The sequence below is a fragment of the Coregonus lavaretus genome (genome assembly GCF_964263955.1).
Source record: "Coregonus lavaretus genome assembly, chromosome: 33".
Classification (NCBI taxonomy): Eukaryota; Metazoa; Chordata; class Actinopteri; order Salmoniformes; family Salmonidae; genus Coregonus; species Coregonus lavaretus.
The window spans coordinates 14243793-14265359 of record NC_140020.1 but is presented as its reverse complement, the minus strand read 5'-3'; the positions used below and the strand labels follow the sequence as shown (position 1 = coordinate 14265359).

Sequence of the window (21567 nt, the reverse complement as noted above, 5' to 3'; positions counted from 1 at the left end):
GTGTATAATGCTATTTTTCAAATACTTTCCTGAAACTGGGAGAACGGACTGATAGAAAATATATGTTAATATTAATTGACTTGAATTGATATTTAAAGTGTCTAGACTGAACAATAATATACACTGAGTGTACAAAACATTATGAACACTTGCTCTTTCCATGACATAGACTAACCAGGTGAATGTAGGTGAAAGCTACGATCCCTTATTGATGTCACTTGTTAAATCCACTTCAATCAGTGTAGATGAAAGGGAGGAGACAGTTTAAAGAAGGATTTTTAAGCCTTGAGACAATTGAGACATGTATGTGTGCCATTCAGAGGGGGAATGGGCAAGAAAAAAGATTTGTCTTGCCCATTCTTAATGTTTTGTACACTCAGTGTATGGTCCTCTAACTGATATGATGTCAAGGCTAAATCTATGTCCTTCACAGAATGGGGATAAATCTTAATTCAAAACTCTCCTACCTGAAATAAATCCCTTGTTGTGAGTGACAACCTTTCACTAAAACCACATATTATGGAGATTTAAAACCCAGGCATTTAGACTTGTCCAAGAGTTCAGGAGAGATATCGATGTTATGATGGACTTGGTCATCAAATCAGCCGTCAGAGAGAGCCCCTGTCATGCAGCAGAGATAAAGCTGATCACCTTCACACCCCTCCTCACCCCCTCCTATGCCTGTAAAGATAAATGGCTTACTGTCCAACATTACTCTTGCTTATATCCGTTTTGGTAATGCTGTCAGAGCAGATACATTTTTATTCTCATTTAAAATTGTGCTTGCCAGTAGCTGGCGAGAGGCCAAATGAGGTTCCACTACACGCACCCATCTTCTGGATCTAATGTCCTGACAACGTGTCAGATTTAGAGACGGTAAAAGCCTACTCCGTGGCGGCTCTCCCCCTCTCTCATTGGTCTGGTGAATTAAGCCGGAAACATATAATTTAGCGAAAAGTGTGCCCTAACACATTCATAACATGCCGATGACATTGCTAAAGTAGACAAATACACTGAACTAAAATATAAACGCAACCTGCAACAATGTCTAAGATTTTACTGAGTTACAGTTCATATAAGGAAATCAGTGAATTGAAATGAATTCATTAGGCCCTAATCTATGGATTTCACATGACTGGGAATACAGATATGCATCTGTTGGTCACAGATACCTTAGGTAGGGGTGTGGATCAGAAAACCAGTCAGTATTGTGTACAGATCCTTGCGACATGGGGCTGTGCATTATCATGCTGAAACATGAGGTGATGGCGGCGGATGGTCACAATATCTCTGTGCATTCAAATTGCCATCGATAAAATGCAATTGTGTTCGATGTCCGTAGCTTATGCCTGCCCATACCATAACCCTACCGCCACCATGGGGCGTACTGTTCACAACGTTGACATCAGCAAACCGTTCGCCCACACGACGCCATACACGTTGTCTGCCATCTGCCCGATACAGTTGAAACCGAGATTCATCCATGAAGAGCACACTTCTTCAGCGTGCCAGTGGCCATCGAAGGTGAGACTTTGCCCACTGAAGTCGGTTACAACGCTGAACTGCAGTCAGGTCAAGACCCTGGTGAGGACGACGAGCATGCAGATGAGCTTCCCTGAGATGGTTTCTGACAGTTTGTGCAGAAATTGGTTGTGCAAAACCACAGTTTCATCAGCTGGCCGGGTGGCTGGTCTCAGACAATCCCTCAGGTGAAGAAGCCGGATGTGGAGGTCCTGTGCTGGCGTGGTTACACGTGGTCTGCGGTTGTGAGGCCGATTGGACGTACTGCCAAATTCTCTAAAATTACGGCTTGTGGTAGAGAAATTAACATTAAATTCTCTGGCAACAGCTCTGGTGGAATTTCCTGCAGTCAGCATGCCAATTGCACGCTACCTCAAAACATCTGTGGCATTGTGTTGTGTGACAAAACTGCACATTTTGGTGGCCTTTTATTGTCCCCAGCACAAGGTGCACCTATGGAATGATCATGCTGTTTATTCAGCTTCTTGATATGCCACACCTGTAAGGAGAATGGATTATCTTGGCAAAGAAGAAATGCTCACTAACAGGGATGTAAACAAATTTGTGCTTTTGGTGAGTATGAAACATTTCAGGGATCTTTTATTTCAGCTCATGAAACATGGGACCAACACTTTACACTTTATTTTTGTTCAGTGTAGTTAGTAGGAAACAACTTTGCCATCATTATCATGTCGTCAAATTTACTTTAGACTGATGGCAATGTTGTCATTAGTAAACAAAGTTCGTCAAAAATAGCTAGCAATGCTAACTTTAGCTAGCTAAAATCTGTTGGTCTCCCCTCAATATTAACTAGCTAGCTAACGTTATACTGCATCTACAGTCAATCTACCAATTATTTGCCTCCTTTAGAAATGTCATTGTATTTCCAAGCCACTGTAATACACTTTTGATGAAATCTTCATCAGTGCCAATTGACAATGCATTGAACAGAATGATGTTAGGCATTAGTCCTAAAATAATGTTCAAAAAGTGCAAGCCATGAATACTGCATGTCATCATATACCATATGATGCTTTGTCACTGTATCACAGAAATCTGCATGATATCTACAAAGATATTTTATCAGATCTTTCTTATTTATCTGTCATACAGTACAACATACAGTGGGAGTACAAATAGATAATACAAACCACTAGTGTCACCAATGACTGCTGTAGCGATATTTGTCCTCGATCATGTGCATTTAACAGATAAGTGGATACATACAGTATATTTGTCTGAGCTCCCTACATGTAATGCAATTTGATTTCCCATTTCCTGTGCCCCAGTATTGTATTCTGGATCACCTGTCTGCTTTTAAATACAATCAGATGCTTCAAAATGCCCTGCTTCAAAAAATATCTATGTGTGTCGATAGATGCGCCATGTCTTGACAGTACAGACATAAAAGTGGACCTTCTGTACTATAACAACATCTTTGTGTTCTTCGCTGCCAATTTCATTTTTACACATTTCAGAACGGTTTGATAAGCCTCCGAGCCGAAGAGTAGCTGCTGCTTCGGCAAAAGCTAATGGGGATCCGAATAAACCAATAAACCAATAAACACACACACATAAACACTCTGCTTCAATACCCAGAAGGCACTGAATGTTTGGCTCTGGCATGTCTCAGATCTGTGTGAAGACATACCCAGCAGATAATTAATTACAAAGAAACACTATGATCTTGGCCCAGATACTAACGAGAATCCAAATATGCATTTGTTTTTGGGGTGTTATTCTGAGCTTGACACCACTTGTGGTGTTCTAATGCTGTGATACAGTTAGTTCAGTGGTGTGTGCTTCCTCCCCCCCCCACCCCCACCTCTCTCTCTCTCTCTCTCTCTCTCTCTCTCTCTCTCTCTCTCTCTCTCTCTCTCTCTCTCTCTCTCTCTCTCTCTCTCTCTCTCTCTCTCTCTCTCTCTCTCTCTCTCTCTCTCATAGTATGCAGTGTGGCTGGTGCTCTGGATGACCTGGAATGTATTCATCATCTGTTTCTACCTGGAAGTGGGGGACCTCTCCAAGGTAATGTGACCTGCTTAGAGATGCACAGGACTGGAGAGCTGTTATTATTACCTGCCTGGGAAGAGAGGCCATGGATAATATGTCTTTAAAGGCAATTTAATCACGGGTTACACATTACTTCACTGGTTCTGAAAGAGATAGCTAGCTAAGCTAGCAAGGTATCTAGCCTCCGCTCAGTTTTTTTCTTCAAAATTATTTGGAATGAAAAGAGAACAGTGTGTACTTTTACAAGCATTAATACAAAAGGAGTAGTACTATACTGGAGGTGATGTGTCAATAAGCACTGTTGGTTCACTGTTGGTTCAAGGTAATACAGTAATACTGCAATATAGATGCAAATGTGTCGTCTCTCTCTCTCTCCATGTCTCTCTCCCTCCCTCACCCGTCTCCCTCTCTTTGCTCCCCATGCTCAATCTCTCTCATTTCAACTGCCAATTTATTCCATAATCTTTCATCTGCTCATGTATGTATGAGAAAATGAGAGAATATATAATTAAAATGTCAAAATGTCCAATATTGTACCCAATTAAAAGGCAAACCAGCCGTGTAACTTGATTATCCAATTCATCATGTGCTTTTATCTATTATGTTTTCATTTTCCAAATGAAAGTGAAATGACTAAACCCTTTATTTTGATCACTGACTGAGCGCTTCTCGTGATCCGATAATATCAGAGCTGTGGAGAGGAGTCAAATAGAGACACTAAGGTTATATTGCTGTAGCTTTTGGTCACAAACATGCCCGCATTACATGAAATTATTCTATCATCAACGATAAGTATTATTAGTGTTATTGATCAAGCTTATTTACCGGTATGGTAGTTTTAGTTCAGTGGATCCACATAGAAAGGAAAAATAACATGTATGGGTATTTGTCGCACCATTTGTGTTGTGCTTATCTGAGAGGAAGGGCGCTTAGAAATGTCTGTTCATTTCTTAGTCGATCGTGTTTCCTCGTTGCTTAGTCATTACTGTTTAATCTTATCTGGAATCTACGGCAACAGATGGCGCACTCACTTAGTCTCACAGTCTTCACTCTCCACCAGCCTGTGCCAAAATGGCTTCCTTCCTCCTCAATTGCCTTTGGAGGATTTGGCAGTTTCACCTCAGCAATATCTTAGCACTTTTGATAAGCATCAGGGGATGGGATCTGTTGCGTTACAGTTTTATTAAAGTGCAGTCAATGTCATTAACTGCTGGCAAATCACATGGGTTTGAGGCTATATACACCTTGACAAAGTCAATCCTGGTATTTCCGCAAATATAAAGTCTCTGCATAGTATATTGCCTTTTTCTCAGTGAGTTCTGATTTGGCGTAGTCATGTATTGAAAATAGTGGAAGCTCCCTGCTGCATCTAATTTCTATGCTGTCTAATTTGCCTGAAATAAATATCCTTAGAAGAGGATGTTCATTGGCTTGGCACTGAGAACATCTGTTGACCAAACACAAATGCAGTGATCCTCACTTCAAGACAAGACAGAGGTGGGTCGGTAGGTGGTATACAGTAGGATTTCTGAGGCTCGTGTGATTGGGCTGTTGTGGACCTGGGACTGGCAGGACTGGCATGTCATCCTTTAAAGCTGGGTTTCCTCTGGGGCCGGCAGTCTGTCATTACTGCAGCGCCATCACAAACCAAGAGCCCGCTCCTCTGCCGATGCCGAGGCTCCTCTTCACTCAAGCCTGAGCTGCTGCTCCTCCCAGCCCAGCGTGTCTTTTCTCCCCGGATCCCATACTTCCTTCACAATTTACCAGAGTCAGTTCCCTCGAGTGGCCTTGTCACTTGTCTTCCCAGTGAGAAGAGAGGCACTGAGGCATCAACTCATCGCTCCTCCTCGTTTTGCCTGGCTGACGAAAAAGGGCATCTGGTATTCGACAGTGCTGTAGAGCTGCGGTTCTGTTGTTCTGAGTGTGATTCCGCTGCATGTTCTGCTCGGTGGGTCTGCTCAGGTACTTTAATTAGTAACAGTAAAGTGATAGTGTGTTAGTTAGTGTGATTTATTTGGCTCACGTTGGTGCGGCTCATGATTTATTAATGTGGGTGTAATGTGTTTAACCAGGAGAGAATCCATCGGGATCCGCCAAGGCAGCAACACAATTAGATTTACATCACACACAGAAACAAATAAAGATAAATAAATGGGAAGAATCCCTCCATCTGTTCTTCATTAAATTGCGAGATCCTCCTTACAGGTCTCAACGAGTTCAATCAGTCGTGTCTAGGACGTGTCTAGGAGAAGGCCAATAGTCTATCAGGAGAGTGATTGACATTGAAATAGTGCATGACTTGAGAGAGAATAAACATCTATAGTATTTTTAGTAGATCGGGTTTGGGCCTGTAGAGAGAAAAAGTCATAATGTTTCTTTGACATTAAAGAGAAATGGCGGCCCTCTGAGTTGCGGATGTCTCAAGCAGCAAACTGGGCACTCTTAACGAGAGCTCCCCTCTGGGTTGTGTTTGTGCTTTAATATGTGAACGGGTTAAAAGCTGCAAACTCTTTGACCTGTTCTCCATTTCCATTGGCATGCCCAGAGAGATGCTTGGAATTGGATTTGGAGGCCATGAGCAGGGGACTGGTGGCACAGAAAGTGACAAGGCAGAGCAGGGCGTAGAGAGGGCGTAGAGAGCCATGGAGCTCCAGCCTGAGCCCAGGCACAGTAAATAAGACATGTCCCAGCCATGGCAGCAGCCAGCCTTCTAGCTAGGCAAATAGTCGCAGGCTGGCAGAGAGGAGGAGGAGAGAGAGCTGATGGAATAAGAGCTGCTCACAAACTTCCCTCCCAATCTGAGAAATACGGAAACATCTGGCCCGTCTCCACACACTAACTTCCACAGGAAGAAAAACAGCTCACCTCTCCTCAGCTAGGAATCTCATCCAGACTGGAACAACCTGACATCTACATAAACAAATAACTCCATCGGAATGGAGCTTTCTGACATCTTAGTATGTGATTAATGGAAAATATTGTGTGCCAGTGTTCTCCATATCCACACTGATCCTGCCCTCTATATTTAAGCACTCTAGCTCTAGGCCTTAACAATTGCTGGCTGCATTATGCACAGTACTAAGCAGTTGTTCAACATTCAAATCAAAGCAAAGGTTAAAATTCTGTCTGGAGGATTTAGGCCTAGAGGAGAATATATGATAGCTTTGACGCAAATGTCTTCTCAGTTCAAGTGAATTAATGAGACTTGTTTTTGAACTGTTTGTAAGAAGTTCCTATTTTGTTATGTCATAATGCTGATATATTAACAGCCCTGTGAAATATCGATATGGTTGTAATTGGCATGGCAGAGCCTCAATTAGTGAATCCTTACGTTGGCAGGTTATCGGTGCCCTTTTTCTTGGAGCAATTTTAAAATGCATGCGGCAGGCCTTCTTCCTGTCAGCACACTCTTCATAGTCTTCATATACAGTAAAATTCAGGTATTCTGACAAAGTGTCAAGGCTGGGAGTGATAAAGTGATTTATAGTCAATTTCACTGGAGAGAAGGGAAAAGTCTGGGTCTGTCAGCACCATGAAGGCCCTCAGAACAGATGAGTTACAGTTCATGTGCTAGCTCAAAAAGGTTCTTATTTCCCATCACCGCCAATCACAGACTCTGAGCCGTCTAGTTTAGGGACAGACAGGCTGGCCGGAGGAGTTTAACAGGGGAATCGGACACTAGAACTCCTGAACTCCTACATTAATCATGGACACTCCCATAGAATAGCCTATATCCCTTACTAACTTCGTGAACTTCTCACAAGACATAAGGGAAATATGTTGTCATAAAATAAATGGTGCAAAAAAAATCATTTCTGATGAAACTCTGTATTACAGCTGAAGCATTGCAGGCCTATCACCAGAAGTCTGTTTGCTTTAATCCTGGATAGGTAATTACTCATGTTATAGCCTTTGGCAGTACACTAAACCTAAATCGCCTGACTAATAATATCCAGTTGTTAAAATTGATCCCATGGAGCAATTAGATCACTCCAGTTTCCCTAACCGGCAGACCAGCACACACTACTCTGACTTTGTTTATATTTTATAGTTACAAGCACTAGGTCTTTAAGAGCCATGTTTCTGTCTCATAGACCCCTGATATATAGAATCAGAGTCTATTTCAAGAGCAGAGCTCTGGATTTTATAACCTTTTAGAAGTAAATCTATATATCGGAGTTCCTATTATTTGAATCGATCTGGCCTGGGCTGAATAAGTCATTAAAAGTACCTGAAGCCTGTCTTTTATTGAGCTATTTATAGCCTGGGTACCATGTTGGACCTCGTGAGTTGTGACCCTGTCAAGGTTCAATGTGCTGCTGTTAAGAGTTGACGAGCTCAGTGTCATGTCATTTAACAACCTAATAGATTGAATATGTCTTCTCCTGGGTGACTAAAGGCCAAACCAACGACATGGACTTCACTTGATTGATTTCGAATGAACTTGATCCACTCCTTGATTTCACTGAGACTCATTGATTCAATTTGGTGAAACATTTTGAAATACATTTTGACCAATCTATCATGTATGTACGCAAAGGCATAGCAAATGTGAAGATGGTGGAATGTATCAATTGTATTGACCATAACCAGATCAATGCATGAGAAGACAGACTAGGAACTAGCCATTAGGTTAATAACAGGCTAAAGGCAGAGTAAAAGGCAAGGCATGCTCAAGAGCCTCCCTGATGAATGCTGAAGTCTGCAGAGTGCTCTCAGTGACATTAAAGAAGACTATTAAAGTTCCCTCTCCAGTGTGCTATTCAGATTAGAATGACACTAATGCAGTGCTTCAACCAAGTTGGCGCTTGGAGAGGCTTGTAGGCGCTTCATCACTGTCTCCACTCTATATGAATGCTTCATTCTCCGCCCCGCCTCGGTCACTAGTCAATTTACTGTACCAGAGCCATGTACATTTTACATTTTAGTCATTTAGCAAACACTCTTATCCAGAGCGACTTACAGTAGTGAGTGCATACATTTTTGTGCTTAGATCTATCTAAATATATGGCTCTGTACTGTACTATAGATACATTTTAAAGTGTTTTGGGAAAATAAACTGCACTAACGTCCCATAAAATCAACATTCACATTTCAATCATGTGACAAATGGTAATACTTGAGCCTGTGTGGCAAAAGCTATGTGACATCAAACTGTCATTTTGTCAGTACATTGTTTTGTTATAATCCAGAGGATTTACTTGAATTAAAATTCCCTTTCAACAAGCCAGTTTCTCCCATCAATCATCTCTGGGCAGGGGGCCTGTGTGTTTCTCCCACTGCTCCAACTGTGAGGGAATGTGTCATCAGTCAGCAGAAACAAACAAACAGACCCAAAATGCCACAGTACCTCTTTTGATGCCTATGGCTGTACAGTCAAATTATATTATTCCCATTTCCATTCCATTCTGACATGGATTCATATGACTGTAGAAAACCCACATATGATACATAGTCCAGCGTAGCATATTAGGAACTATTGTCAGCTGCCTGTAAAAGGCAACCCATAGTATGAAGAACTATGTGCCAGTGTATAATGGATGCAGGGGCAATCAGAATCAGAATAATTTCCCCATTCACCTGAGAGAAGGAGCCGTTGTCTGGGAGCGAGAGGGTAGAGAGATAAATGTGCTGATCAGCATGTCGTGGTGCCGTCAGGGGCGGGGTGATTTGTCCAAAGTGTCGTCATTGGCAGGACTTGACCAGCATGTCAGGTGGGGAGAAACTAGTCATATCCAACAACATAACAGCACAGCCGGGCAGGAACCTGGAACCAGGAGATTGGAGTCTCAGTAGAGAGAATCCAGAGCAGGAAACAGGCCTATGGGCATCACTCCCAGCCGAGAGGGGCCGAAGAACCACTGTAGCATCCCACAATACATCTCTCCACTTACGGGTCTGGGACCTCAGTGAATGATAGGTAGTAGGGAGGCATGTAAAGTAGGGCTGATCTATTGGTGATGTGGGAGACTACCTAAATGTGCCAAGAAAATCACAAAGACTGGTTATCATTGTTGATATGTTTGCAGTGTTCTAGTCTGATAAAGTGTTAAATATCAACCCAGCCTAAATCAGATTTTGTATTCGACCACACATTGAGTGAGTGGGGCAAGTATCCAGCGCCAAGGCCACTGTTAAAAGCGGTGATGGGTCTCTGAGACAATGGTGCTCTTAAATGTTGCATGCTGGGAGAAGAACGGTTCACCCCAGGTTCATCCTTCAACCGTCTCTTTTGTCTCTGGAAGAAAACTGGAAAAAGCATACTCAGTAACCTGTCCAATAGTGCCATTAGAATAAAAAAACGATTGGAATTTGGAGGGATGATACACTACATGACCAAAAGTATGTGGACACCTGCTTGTCAAACATCTAATTCCAAAATTCTGGCCATTAAAATGGAGTTGGTCCCCCTTTGCTGCTATAACAGCCTCCACTCTTCTGGGAAGGCTTTCCACAAGATGTAGGAACATTGCTGCGTGGACTTGCTTCCATTCAGCCACAAGAGCATTAGTGAGGTCGGGCACTGATGTTGGGTGATTAGGCCTGGCTCGTAGTCGGCGTCCCAATTCATTCCAAAGGTATTCGATGGGGTTGAGGTCAGGGCTCTGTGCAGGCCAGTCAAGTTCTTCCACACTGATCTCGACAAACCATTTCTGTATGGACCTCGCTTTGTGCACGGGGGCATTGTCATGGTGAAACAGGAAAGGGCCTTCAACAAACTGTTCCCACAAAGTTGGAAGCACAGAATTGTGCTGTAGCGTTAAGATTTCCCTTCATTGGAACTAACGGGCCTAGGCCGAACCATGAAAAACAGCCCCAGACCATTATTCCTCCTCGACCAAACTTTACAGTTGGCACTATGCATTCGGGCAGGTAGCGTTCTCCTGGCATCCGCCAAACCCAGATTTGTCTGTCGGACTGCCAGATGGTGAAGCGTGATTCATCACTCCAGAGAACGCGTTTCCACTGCTCCAGAGTCCAATGACGGCAAGCTTTACACCACTCCAGCTGACGCTTGGCATTGTGCATGGTGATCTTAGGCTTGTGTGCGGCTGCTCGGCCATGGAAACCCATTTCATGAAGCTCCTGACGAACAGTTATTGTGCTGACGTTAAGCACTTACAGTTGACCGGGGAAGCTCTAGCAGGGCAGAAATTTGACAAACTGACTTGTTGGAAAGGTGGCATCCTATGACAGTGCCACATTGAAAGTCACTGAGCTCTTCAGTAAGGCCATTCTACTGCCAATGTTTGTCAATGGAGATTGCATCGCCTGTGTGCTCGATTTTATACACCTGTCAGCAACGGGTGTGGCTGAAATAGCCGAATCCACTAAGGTGAAGGTGTGTCCACATACGTTTGGCCACATAGTGTATGAGTTTAGTACTGCCTAAAGCTATAGCCAGTGTCAACAGGCTTTTTCAGCCCCTTGGTACCATAGCTGTTTTGGACAGTTTGCTGAGAAAATTAGTTCTTATGATATCTTATAGACTTAATAAACACGACTGCAGTCCAGAGACACCCAGCGCAGCCATCTTTAATTCCTTCATATTGATATCTGTCTGATAGCTGTGACCTGAACACTGAAGGGACATTTAAAGCATTCAAATATAATTAAAAGCCTGTGGTCCTCTGTAGCTCAATTGGTAGAGCGTGGCGCTTGTAACGCCAGGGTAGTGGGTTCGGGACCACCCATACATAAAAATGTATGCACACATGACTGTAAGTCGCTTTGGATAAAAGCGTCTGCTAAATGGCATATATTATATTTAAAAGCAACTGACCTTTTGAGCACACCAAGAAGAAAAATAATAAGCCATGTGATGCAGTACAGAATGAATATTTAACATAAGCATTTAGAATTTTGACCCTTCTGTTTGAAGGTCAACAAGTACAGGAGAGTTCCCCCGCCCTACTCTCTCTCTCCGTCACAGATGAGCAATGACAGACACTGGTACAAGCACTTACACAAGGTCCGCTACAACAGTCAACCTCACTGTGAGGTTGGTCGTTTGTCAAACCTCATCAGTGCCTTATGTTGGTCATTATCTCCAAACTGTACTGGAGATAACAGTGAGCGTATCTGTAGTATCCATGCTACTGTAGCTAGTGTTAAATCACGAATGTAGGGCAATGCCATAGTAATGTTAGCTTGTCACGTATTGTATTGTACTGTACCTCAGGAGAACAGATTAGAGTGAATATCCATTCTTCAAACAGAAGGATTTGATTTATCAGTATGTGGATCCGAGTTATGGGGTGTCAGAAAAAGAGCGAGATAAAGGACTGAAGCACCATTCTGCTCTTGAGCAGAAGAGAGCAATGGTTTCATTCTTGCTCCATCTCCATTTCTCTCTCTCTCTCTCTCTCTCTCTCTCTCTCTCTCTCTCTCTCTCTCTCTCTCTCTCTCTCTCTCTCTCTCTCTCTCTCTCTCTCTCTCTCTCTCTCTCTCTCTCTCTCTCTCTCTCTCTCTCTCAGCATCATTACACAAAGAGCAATTAGTTCTCTGCCTGTTCTGCTGTAACATCATTCCAAAGGTCAATCTTTATTGCTAATTGCTCAGAAGAAAATTGCACTTTTTTTCTCACTCACTTACCCAAGACACGATCAAATATTAAAATGACTTTAATCAAAACAAAACCAGTTAGTTGTTCAGCTTTGCATTGGTACTGGTCTTTTTTGGTGTGCCATTTTAGAACAATAGGGAATATTTTTGTTGTTATTATGTGAGCCTGTTTGACCATTGAAGCCCAAGAGAGAAGAGGGCGAGTCTGCACCTCAGCTTCTCAAATTGAATAATACATTGAACTATAAAAGCTGTGATAATCTGTAATGCACAGTATGCATAGCATTTCCTATGGTTCAGCTATATCATAATAATAAATAATAAAAATAATATGCCATTTAGCAGACGCTTTTATCCAAAGCGACTTACAGTCGTGCGTGCATAAATTTTTTTGTGTATGGGTGGTCCCGGGGATCGAACCCACTACCTTGGCGTTACAAGCGCCGTGCTCTACCAGCTGAGCTACAGAGGACCAATGAATAATATCATATTACGATTTCCAAGCTGCCTTGACTAGGATGCATCTATCACTCTCCCTGAATGAATGACATTTACCATGAATACAATTCTCTATCCTTTAGTGGACACCACATTGTAAAGACACCCCCTGTGGCTACTGTTACACAGAATGATTACACAAACAAACAATCAAACCAAGCGGGAAGAAAATAAATTAAACCTCTTTCAGCTGTTCATATTTCTCTCATAAATCTGCTGCAGCCCAGTTTTTGTCAGACAGTTCAGTTCTAAACACTGGAGAGAAGTGAGGAGCAGAGCTACAGAGACCCATTTAAATGTGCTGCTTATGCCGTTTTAAAGATCATTTCCAGCCTGTCTTACCGAAGAGAGAAATTTAACACATGAAATTGAACCTTTTGAAAAATTATTTAGGATATTCCTTTGAAGTGAGAATATGACATTATATCCCCATTTCTTCTTTGTGAGGGGAATGGATTGGTAAAAGAAACAGCAATTTTAGAAGAAGAAGAAGAATGGCTCTTAATTTCCGCCTTCCTATTTGACACTTGTCTATTATGTATTTGACAGTGTTCTGGCTCTCCCCTCAACCACTATGTCCTCCATCAGTCATCTCAATCCCCAGGGCCCAGTTTTTAAAAAGTTATCTGGATTTCACCTATCGGATAGGATTAAATGCAAAGAAATAAAATGAAAAGAACGGACGAATCATTTACTTTGTGTTGGGTGATTTGAAGGAGTCAGGCGCAGGAGGGTAAATCACAGAATACAGAGTTTATTCCGGAATACATAGTTACGCAGGATAGGGTCAAACAGTGGAACAAAACAGGCACACAGGGAAAATATACCCCGGCAATACAAAATACACGTAGCTCAACCGAGCTACTCTCTCCTCACATTAAACAATCACCCACAAGGACAAGGGGGCAGAGGGAACACTTATACACGTACTAATGAGGGGATATGAACCAGGTGTGTGTAATAGACAAGACAAAACAAATGAAATGATGAGATGTGATGCGGCAGTGGCTAGAAGGCCGGTGACGACGAACGCTGAAGCCTGCCCGAACAAGGAGAGGAGGCAGCTTCGGAGGAAGTCGTGACAGACTTGAATGGGGACTCCTGTTCTATTCATTCTATTTTAGGGAGGCAGGTAGCCTAGTGGTTAGAGCGTTGGGCGAGTAACTGAAAGGCAGCTGGTTTGAATACCTGAGCCGAAAAGGTAAAACATCTGTTGATGTGCCTTTGAGCAAGGCACTTTAACCCTAATTTGCTCCAGCGGTGCTGTATTACTATGGCTGACCCTGTAAAACAACACATTTCACTGCACCTATCCGGTGTATGTGACAATAAAACATCAATTTTTTTTATCCTATCAGCTAGGTGAAATTCAGATAGATAACTTTTGAAAAAACTGTGCCCTGGAGGTGCTGGACAACACTGGAATAAATTGGTGTGAAGTCCCCCTCATTCGCTCATAGACACAGGGATAGGGTTTGCATCTATGGACAGCGTGCATGAATATTCCCAGTGTAGGGATATGATTTTCACACTGTAGTAGTTATGACAGTTGCCCCACCCATTGTTATGGTTGTGAGAATCCTAGTGACCAGTTAATAATCATGGCTGTAAGCACAGACAGCCAAAATATTTGCAGTATGTTCATTTGATGTCTGTCTGATGATATTTTCTTTTTGAACGATTCTTACTCTCCAAAAGTAGGGCACTCAGAAATAGACATTGGTGTGTCTGGCTGGTTCCATCCACTGATCTCTGTCAGTAGCGTTTCATTGAGACGTTGGTTGAAAAGTGGGTTTGTGAGAGATTCTGACACAGAGGAGCCCTGGGGGGTCCTGTAGGTTGGCACTCTCTGGTGTCATTTAGATAAGATGTCTTAACAAGGCTGTGGTTATTGGATATGGACTTATACAGACTCTTAACCATGGTACCATTGTACCACACACATTCATCTTTCTGCATTATAATGTTATTTAGCTGTCTTCTGTGCTGCAACACAGATTCCAAGATATCATGTCATCACAATTTTTATAGCTAGCTGAGTCATTCATACCATGACATAATAAACATAATAAACCAAGACGTGTTTTTCAGTTACTCTTTTTCCCTTCACCCAGTGTCTCCTTACAGATGTAGGATCTTCATTTGAGCCAGTTTGCTACAGAAGGAAAATAATTTTGCAGCAACAGGAAATGTGAATTATTACGTGGATTATAATTAATGGAAAAAAATGTGTAGGGGTTGATACATTTTACATTAGGGCAAATCAAGTCTGAAATGTTAAAGTAGAAATTACAAACTTTAGAAATGCAGGAAAATTCTCAGGAAAATTCTTATCAACAAAAGAGTGATCAAAATAAGATCCTATATCTGTAAAAATAAGAATACATTTGTTTTGTGTTGTATAGCGCTCCCTTTTTATAATTGACTGGGCTTTTGTCTCTGTGGATTAAATGAAAGACTAAAGACTCTCCCCCGGTGCGGCGTGTCTCAGAACTCTCTCTGATTCCCTGCTCCTGGCATATGTTTACAATTATCTTACAATAGGGAACGCTAAACTTAAAGGATTCTGCTTGTGTTGATGAAGGTCAAGGATGAGTGTTCTTTGGGTCTCCACGCACCTTCTGTCTTGTCAAGCTTCATCAGAGTGACGTCAGGGTGCTACTGGGGTCAGAAGCAGGGGCGGGGGGTAATTGAGCGATTGCTTATTTCACGGGTCTATCAAAGGCTTTTGTCTAGGAGATGCTCTGTGTGAATACTAACTGTGATAGCCAGGGCTGCCTCAGGCCTGTCTGAGGACCATGCTCCTAGCTGCCTCCTGGCCCAGAACAACATGGGTAGCATATTTCTGGAGGGGACCTGAGCAGGTGAGGTCATGGGGATGACAGCCGTTAAGGATCAGTCATCTGGGTGCCTCCAGCTGAGCCAGGAGATCTAAACCCAGACCTGCTCTCTCCTGTACATCTAATTGCAGCTAGGACAGAACCCAAAGGGTCTCAACCACTCTGATGAGCATGTAGGAACTGACCCAGGGTCAGTGAGGGCTCACATGTCTGTTCCCAGCTACACATAGGGCACAGGGAAGACCATCTCTCATTTATTATAACAAAGCTTGCATTCTGTATGGTGATCCTGCTGTAATAATCATACTTGGAGGTATTGTATGTATTTCTGAGCAAACTTGGCACATGATACTGTATCATTCACATGTTTGCTGTTGTCAGTCATTTTGCCTGTTTTTCCATAGAGTCTCTGCAAATGAGAGACAGCCAACAATGAAATGGATGTGTCATCATTAGCATAACATGCTCATTGTGTGCACACAAGGTATGGCAGTGTGGCTCAGCTGTGGATCCTCTGCATGAAAACTCAAAGATGGAAAATAATCACACTGTAATTCCCAAAGAGGGAGTGGAATACAACCAGCCTTGGAAATGAAGCGGCTAATGATGAAAAACAGTAATTCCGTAGCAAACGGCGTATCATGTGGAAATGATCTGAGGCAACACAGCTCCCTGTTAGGCTTTTCAATACCCGCCATGCATCAAAAACGTATTACATTTTAAAAAGAAACGCAGCCACTGCGCTGAATAAGAAATAACATTCAATTGCATTTAATGGTTGATCAGGTTCGTGAGGGAAGAGGTCCTGTCTGTGATGCGAACATTAACTGCCAGTCTGAGATGAATACTATCAGTGTATGGGCTTTAAGCTTCATATAAATCAGCTGTACCCTCTAGTAAGTTACTGTGATGGTTCTTAAAGATAGACAGGGACTTCATGTTCCTAGAAATACAGCTTGGTATGATCAAGCTCAAGTAGCAACGATGTGAGACTACTTTACTCTCTCCATAAACACTCTGTCCTTGGAGATATGATTAGTGTTGTTATTTTGATGCTCGGTAATTGGCCGTGTCGGTCTGATTATGGATGAGAATCAATCTGTCATTTGGAGAAGATCAGCTGCTAATGTCTTATTGACACTGAGTCACAGACACAGCAGCACAGTAGAGACTATTTGATTCACCGGGGGCCATTACCCTAGTTTGTTAGCTCAGTTATTACATCAGTTAGGCCTAAATAGTTGAGCAGTCCTTGTTGTTATTGTGGAGTATTCCAAGATGGCTGACCATAAAGTTGCTTGTGCAAGCTGTCCACATCTGTTTAAGCAAGAATGGATGAACAATAGAACAGTTTAAAATTTTAGTGAAAAGTAATGAGAATCCCTAATCCCTTTCTTGGAGAACTCACAGTCAGATGATTGTACCTCTTCTTTCTCAGAATCCATCCCCATGTCCCAATCCTCCTTGCTCTCTTCATCGCTTCAGGAATAAAGCTGGGTAGGCACTACAGCAGACTGCCACAGTGAGAATCCTGAAAAGCCTGTCCGTTTTTTGCCTATACAGTAGGCCTATGTGTTTTAATCCATACCGGGCTGTTGTGGGGTTTGTTTCAAGGCTCTGATGCTGCTGCTGCATGGCTTCACAAACTAACAAAGACATATGAAGACAAAATCTGTTGTCAGTGTGATAGCTTTGTTCAGTTTCCATTACCCTCTCTTCCTCGCTATTGTTTGACTACAGTATATCCTCCCTTCCTTCCTTCTTCTCTCCTTTTCCCTTCACTCATCCATTCCCCTCATTATGAGGAACAATTAACCTCCTGTGGGGTGTGATGGAACCCTGCTGCCTCCCTCTCTCCTGTTCTCTCTCCATCTCTCCTCTTCTCCACCACACAGTGCTAGCTGGCTGTGTAATTTGCACCTCTCTCCCTTCTATGTAGCTCTCCTATAGTGTGGTATATAATGGCCCTATAGCCTCAGTGCTGGGCCATATGAGAGATAGGCAAGCTAGATCAGTCATTCATTATCTCATTACTCCCTCCCCCTGCCTGCAGTGAAATGCCAATCAATACCATCACCTAAATTATTGATTAGCTTTATGTCATAACAATGGTAACGGACTTGGATATGTCAGTGGTGCGCACCACGGTTGGGTGCGCTGCGTTTGCCTTTTGTTTTGTCTCATACGTGATGATGTTGTGGAAGTCTTACATAGAAAAAGCCAGATAATCATATACCCACAGCAGAGGCCATCTCAGACACAAACACATGATTATGGACGTTCTGAAAATCAATAAGGCGCTTGGCAGCTCCAGGCTTTCAGGAGACTTGTGGACAAATACGATTTGATCCTCCTAAATGGAATGTGGCATTAGCTGTGTGTGCTATATGCCTATTAAAGAGCTCTCTGTCCTCATACATAGTTATAACATGTTTCTCCCTAAGCCATTCTCATGATAGCATCTCCATACAGAGGGGTCAAACCAGTTGGGAAGGAGATAGATGGTTATCACATTCTTTCATGACCCAAGAGGATCTACAGCAAAGACCTCTACTGCAATACGTAGGTCACTGTTAGTCACTTGACTCACACATGCCCAAGATGCAACCATTCACATTTAATTTAATCAATTTTCCATATTTTCCCTGTATTAAAGGGTACAGTATTGAAACTGGCAGATGGAACAGGGAAATGTACCCTACTCTTCTCTTTAGGTGGGTTTGAATGCCAGGCTTCTTCTTCTCTTTGTCTAGAAGGAGTACATGCACGCACACACACGCATACTGTACACACACACGCACACACACACACACACACACACATATAAGCACACATACACACATACACAGACATACGCACACATACACACACACCCACACACACACACGCATACTGTACACACACACGCACACACACACACACATCCTGGTATAATGACATCTCAAACACGCCTCAGTCTGCTAAGCTGGAGGATTCACAGGGATTTGGTATTCCAATTAAATGTAAATGACCCTGCTGTGAGGAGGAGCTGCATGCTGCCTCAGATCACTCTCCATGATCAACTTACTATTCACCGCCAAAAAGTGGCCTTTCAGCCAGCCAGTCGGCAGCCTTGGTCAGACCACATCCTGTCATTATTTTGTCTTTATATAACTGACTTTTGTGTCACTTTAAAGACAAAAAAACACCTTTAAGCATTATGGAATACAGGCGAAGGGGGGACACATGGGAAATTAAAGAGACACAGCAAAGCGAGACGCTCCACGACTGTCTAATGATGATACAGGTTCGGCAGACACCTGTGCTGCTCAGACACATCCAAAGATCTGTGATTAGTCTGGGATATTTGTAACCAGATGTTTACCTTCTTCTGAAATTCATGAAGCTATTAATTAAACTCACATGCTCTGATAATAATGGTAAATTAACACTGGCTCGACTTAGATTACAGGGCTCTTGGCGTGTGGACTGGATTTGCTCAATGGACGACATTAGAATTCAGCGCCACCCTGGTAACACACCACTGTTTGAGTGAGATAAATGGATGTCGCCACTATACAGCTTACAAAAAGAACCCTGTTCATTCACAGAACACAGGTCATGTTTACACTATTATATATTTTTTTACAACAAACTAAATGGATAAATAAATACAAATCTGATATTTATATTACAAAAACACAACCATATATTTTGTAAACCGAGTTCAAGTATTGAATAAAGACAGTGATCCAATGTTCCCTCAGGCTCAGTTGAAACAATTTCCTCCGTTTTTTTAGCTGATGCCCTGAAAGTGGCCGTGCAGTCCAATGCTCCTCTCTTCGCTTCAAGCAGCAAATGGAATGGTTTGTCATTGTGTTATTTCCAGCCGGTTGGCTTTGTTTGATGCGCCTAGACCCCTGTCACTTTGTCTGGGGTGCAAATGGCCCTATCACACTCCCTTGCCTCCCAATGCAGCATCTCTGACCTGCTGGCTGCCAGGGCCAGGCTCCAGTGTGGGAGCCCATGTGAGCCCCAGAATCACCCCAACAGCACCCCACCATCCGGCACCCGCTTCCCCTTCCACAATACTCTTACCCAGCAGACATCCACTCCCCTCTCTCACATTTGATCTTGTTCATTGATTTGTGTCCTTGTAGGAAGGGAGGGAGGTGGATGAATGGATGAATTTGGGGGGGTGGGGTGGGTGTGGGGCCTGGAGACTGTGCCTTTGGGCTGTTGGGGGTGTGCCCATTCTCTTCCCCCAGCAGCCCTGCACCTGCTCCACAGGAGAGAATTGAGGTAGCTACACTCTTAGAGAAAGGGTTCCAAAAGGGTTCTTTGGCTGTCCCCATAGGAGAACCCTTTTTGGTTCCAGGATCCAAAACACATCTGTAGAAAGGGTTCTACCTGGAACCAAAAGGGTTCTACCTGTAACCGAAAATGATATTTCAAAGAGTTCCCCTATGGGGACAGCCAATGAACCCTTTAAGGTTCTAGGTAGCACCTTTTTTTCTAAGAGTGTAGACAATACTAGCCTGAGGCCGCCCTAGAGCACTACCCCAGCCCCCACACAACTTCTTTCCCAATTATATGTAGGTCAGCAGTGTTATTATAGACTTGTAGACCCATTTCACCAGTATTCTCCAAAGGTCTTTTCCTCAGAATTGTAATTTTGGTATAGGGTAGGATAGGATGGGTGTGAGGGGTGTGTGTAATGATCGAAAGGGCAACATTCTGCAGTTCTACTCTCAGTTTGCTTCCATTATGCTAGTGGTTACTATAAAAATATCTCATTTCTATGTTAAGCGCTTGCTAAGAATTACTCCTCTATGCCTCCTTTTGCATATCTTTACCATTTTCATGGGGAATGTTCTACATGCCTTCAAAGTAAATCTATTATCACTCCACCAATCTGCATCTCAACATTACTTTAAGTAATGTGGCTCCAAACAGCAGTGAGTGGAGCAGATGCCCCCAGACTCATTTCTCTATGAGTTTCATTTCCTACTTAATGAGCTATGGACCAGGGGCGTCTGTACACACACACCCCGACACAAACACACACCACTTACACAAACACACACACCGACACAAATACACACACACACACACACACACACTGACACAAACACACACCACTTACACAAACACACACACCGACACTGACACAAATACACACAGTTCCATTCCCTCTGCTCCATTTGAAATTAATCATTCTGCATACATCATTTGTATTGGTTTCATATGCTTTCATAGAGCTGTTGTTTCTGCATGTGTACTGTATGTGTATGGCATGTGTGATAGACAGAGATAGAGAGAAATGCTACAGCACAGTTTGTGCCACACAGTATTTTTGAAAAATGGGTTGCTATTTTCTCTTAAGGTGGGGCTGTCTTTGCTTTGTGTGCACATCGTGTACCAGAGATGTGAGAGTTCAAATCAGGTTCATAGTCATTCATCAATACATAATCTATTTGGAAACACCACTCATGAAAGTGGCTTGGGTCCAAACGGTGAATAGAAAAGCTTTTACCTCAATTGAAATAGGCAGCTTTTAATTTGACAAATTATGAAGCATTATGATCAGAAAATAATTGCCAGCATCAGTCAAAATATGTTTCCTTAATTAATTTACATAAAAACAGTTACAAACCACAGCACAGCATCCTATGCTACGTAGCTGACTTGACTCACCATACAGTAGACTGTGGAGCTGTCACTGGGGAAGTATGGATACATGTTGCTATTGGTCTTCAATCATCTACATGCTGCTCATTTTTTCTTCAGGGATGCATGGTCCCCATTCAATGACAGGTTCCTAGTGGCATTGTATGCTCAATAACATGATTGGCATTTAAATGATGTGAATGATGTCAATTTATATAAGCAGCATTCATATTATTGCATTTTCCGTCCTGGGGCATTTTACATTGTGCTGTTTGTGGTCATGTATATTTGATATGTCTGTCATAGATGAAGGTACAGATGTAGGATCTTAATTTGAGCTAGTTATCTACAGCAAGAAAATAATCCTGCAGCAACAGGAAATGTGAATTATTATGTGGATTATAATTGATGGGCATTTTTGTAGGGGTTGATACATTTTTCAATAGGGAAAATAAAGTCTGAAATTTCAAAGTGGAAATTACAA

General features: G+C 42.6%; 1 protein-coding gene across 2 annotated transcripts in view; it reads left to right on the top strand.

The window, feature by feature from the left end:
- The window catches only part of LOC311108534 (sodium/potassium-transporting ATPase subunit beta-1-interacting protein 2-like), a gene marked incomplete at both ends in the record, with an annotated part of 178649 nt that overhangs the window by 79278 nt on the left and 77804 nt on the right, over positions 1–21567 (top strand). For both annotated transcript variants that reach the window (XM_084151182.1, XM_084151181.1), the window contains one exon: positions 3466–3546. In XM_084151182.1, the coding sequence (XP_084007308.1) occupies positions 3466–3546 (81 nt within the window). The remainder of the gene's footprint in view (positions 1–3465; positions 3547–21567) is intronic.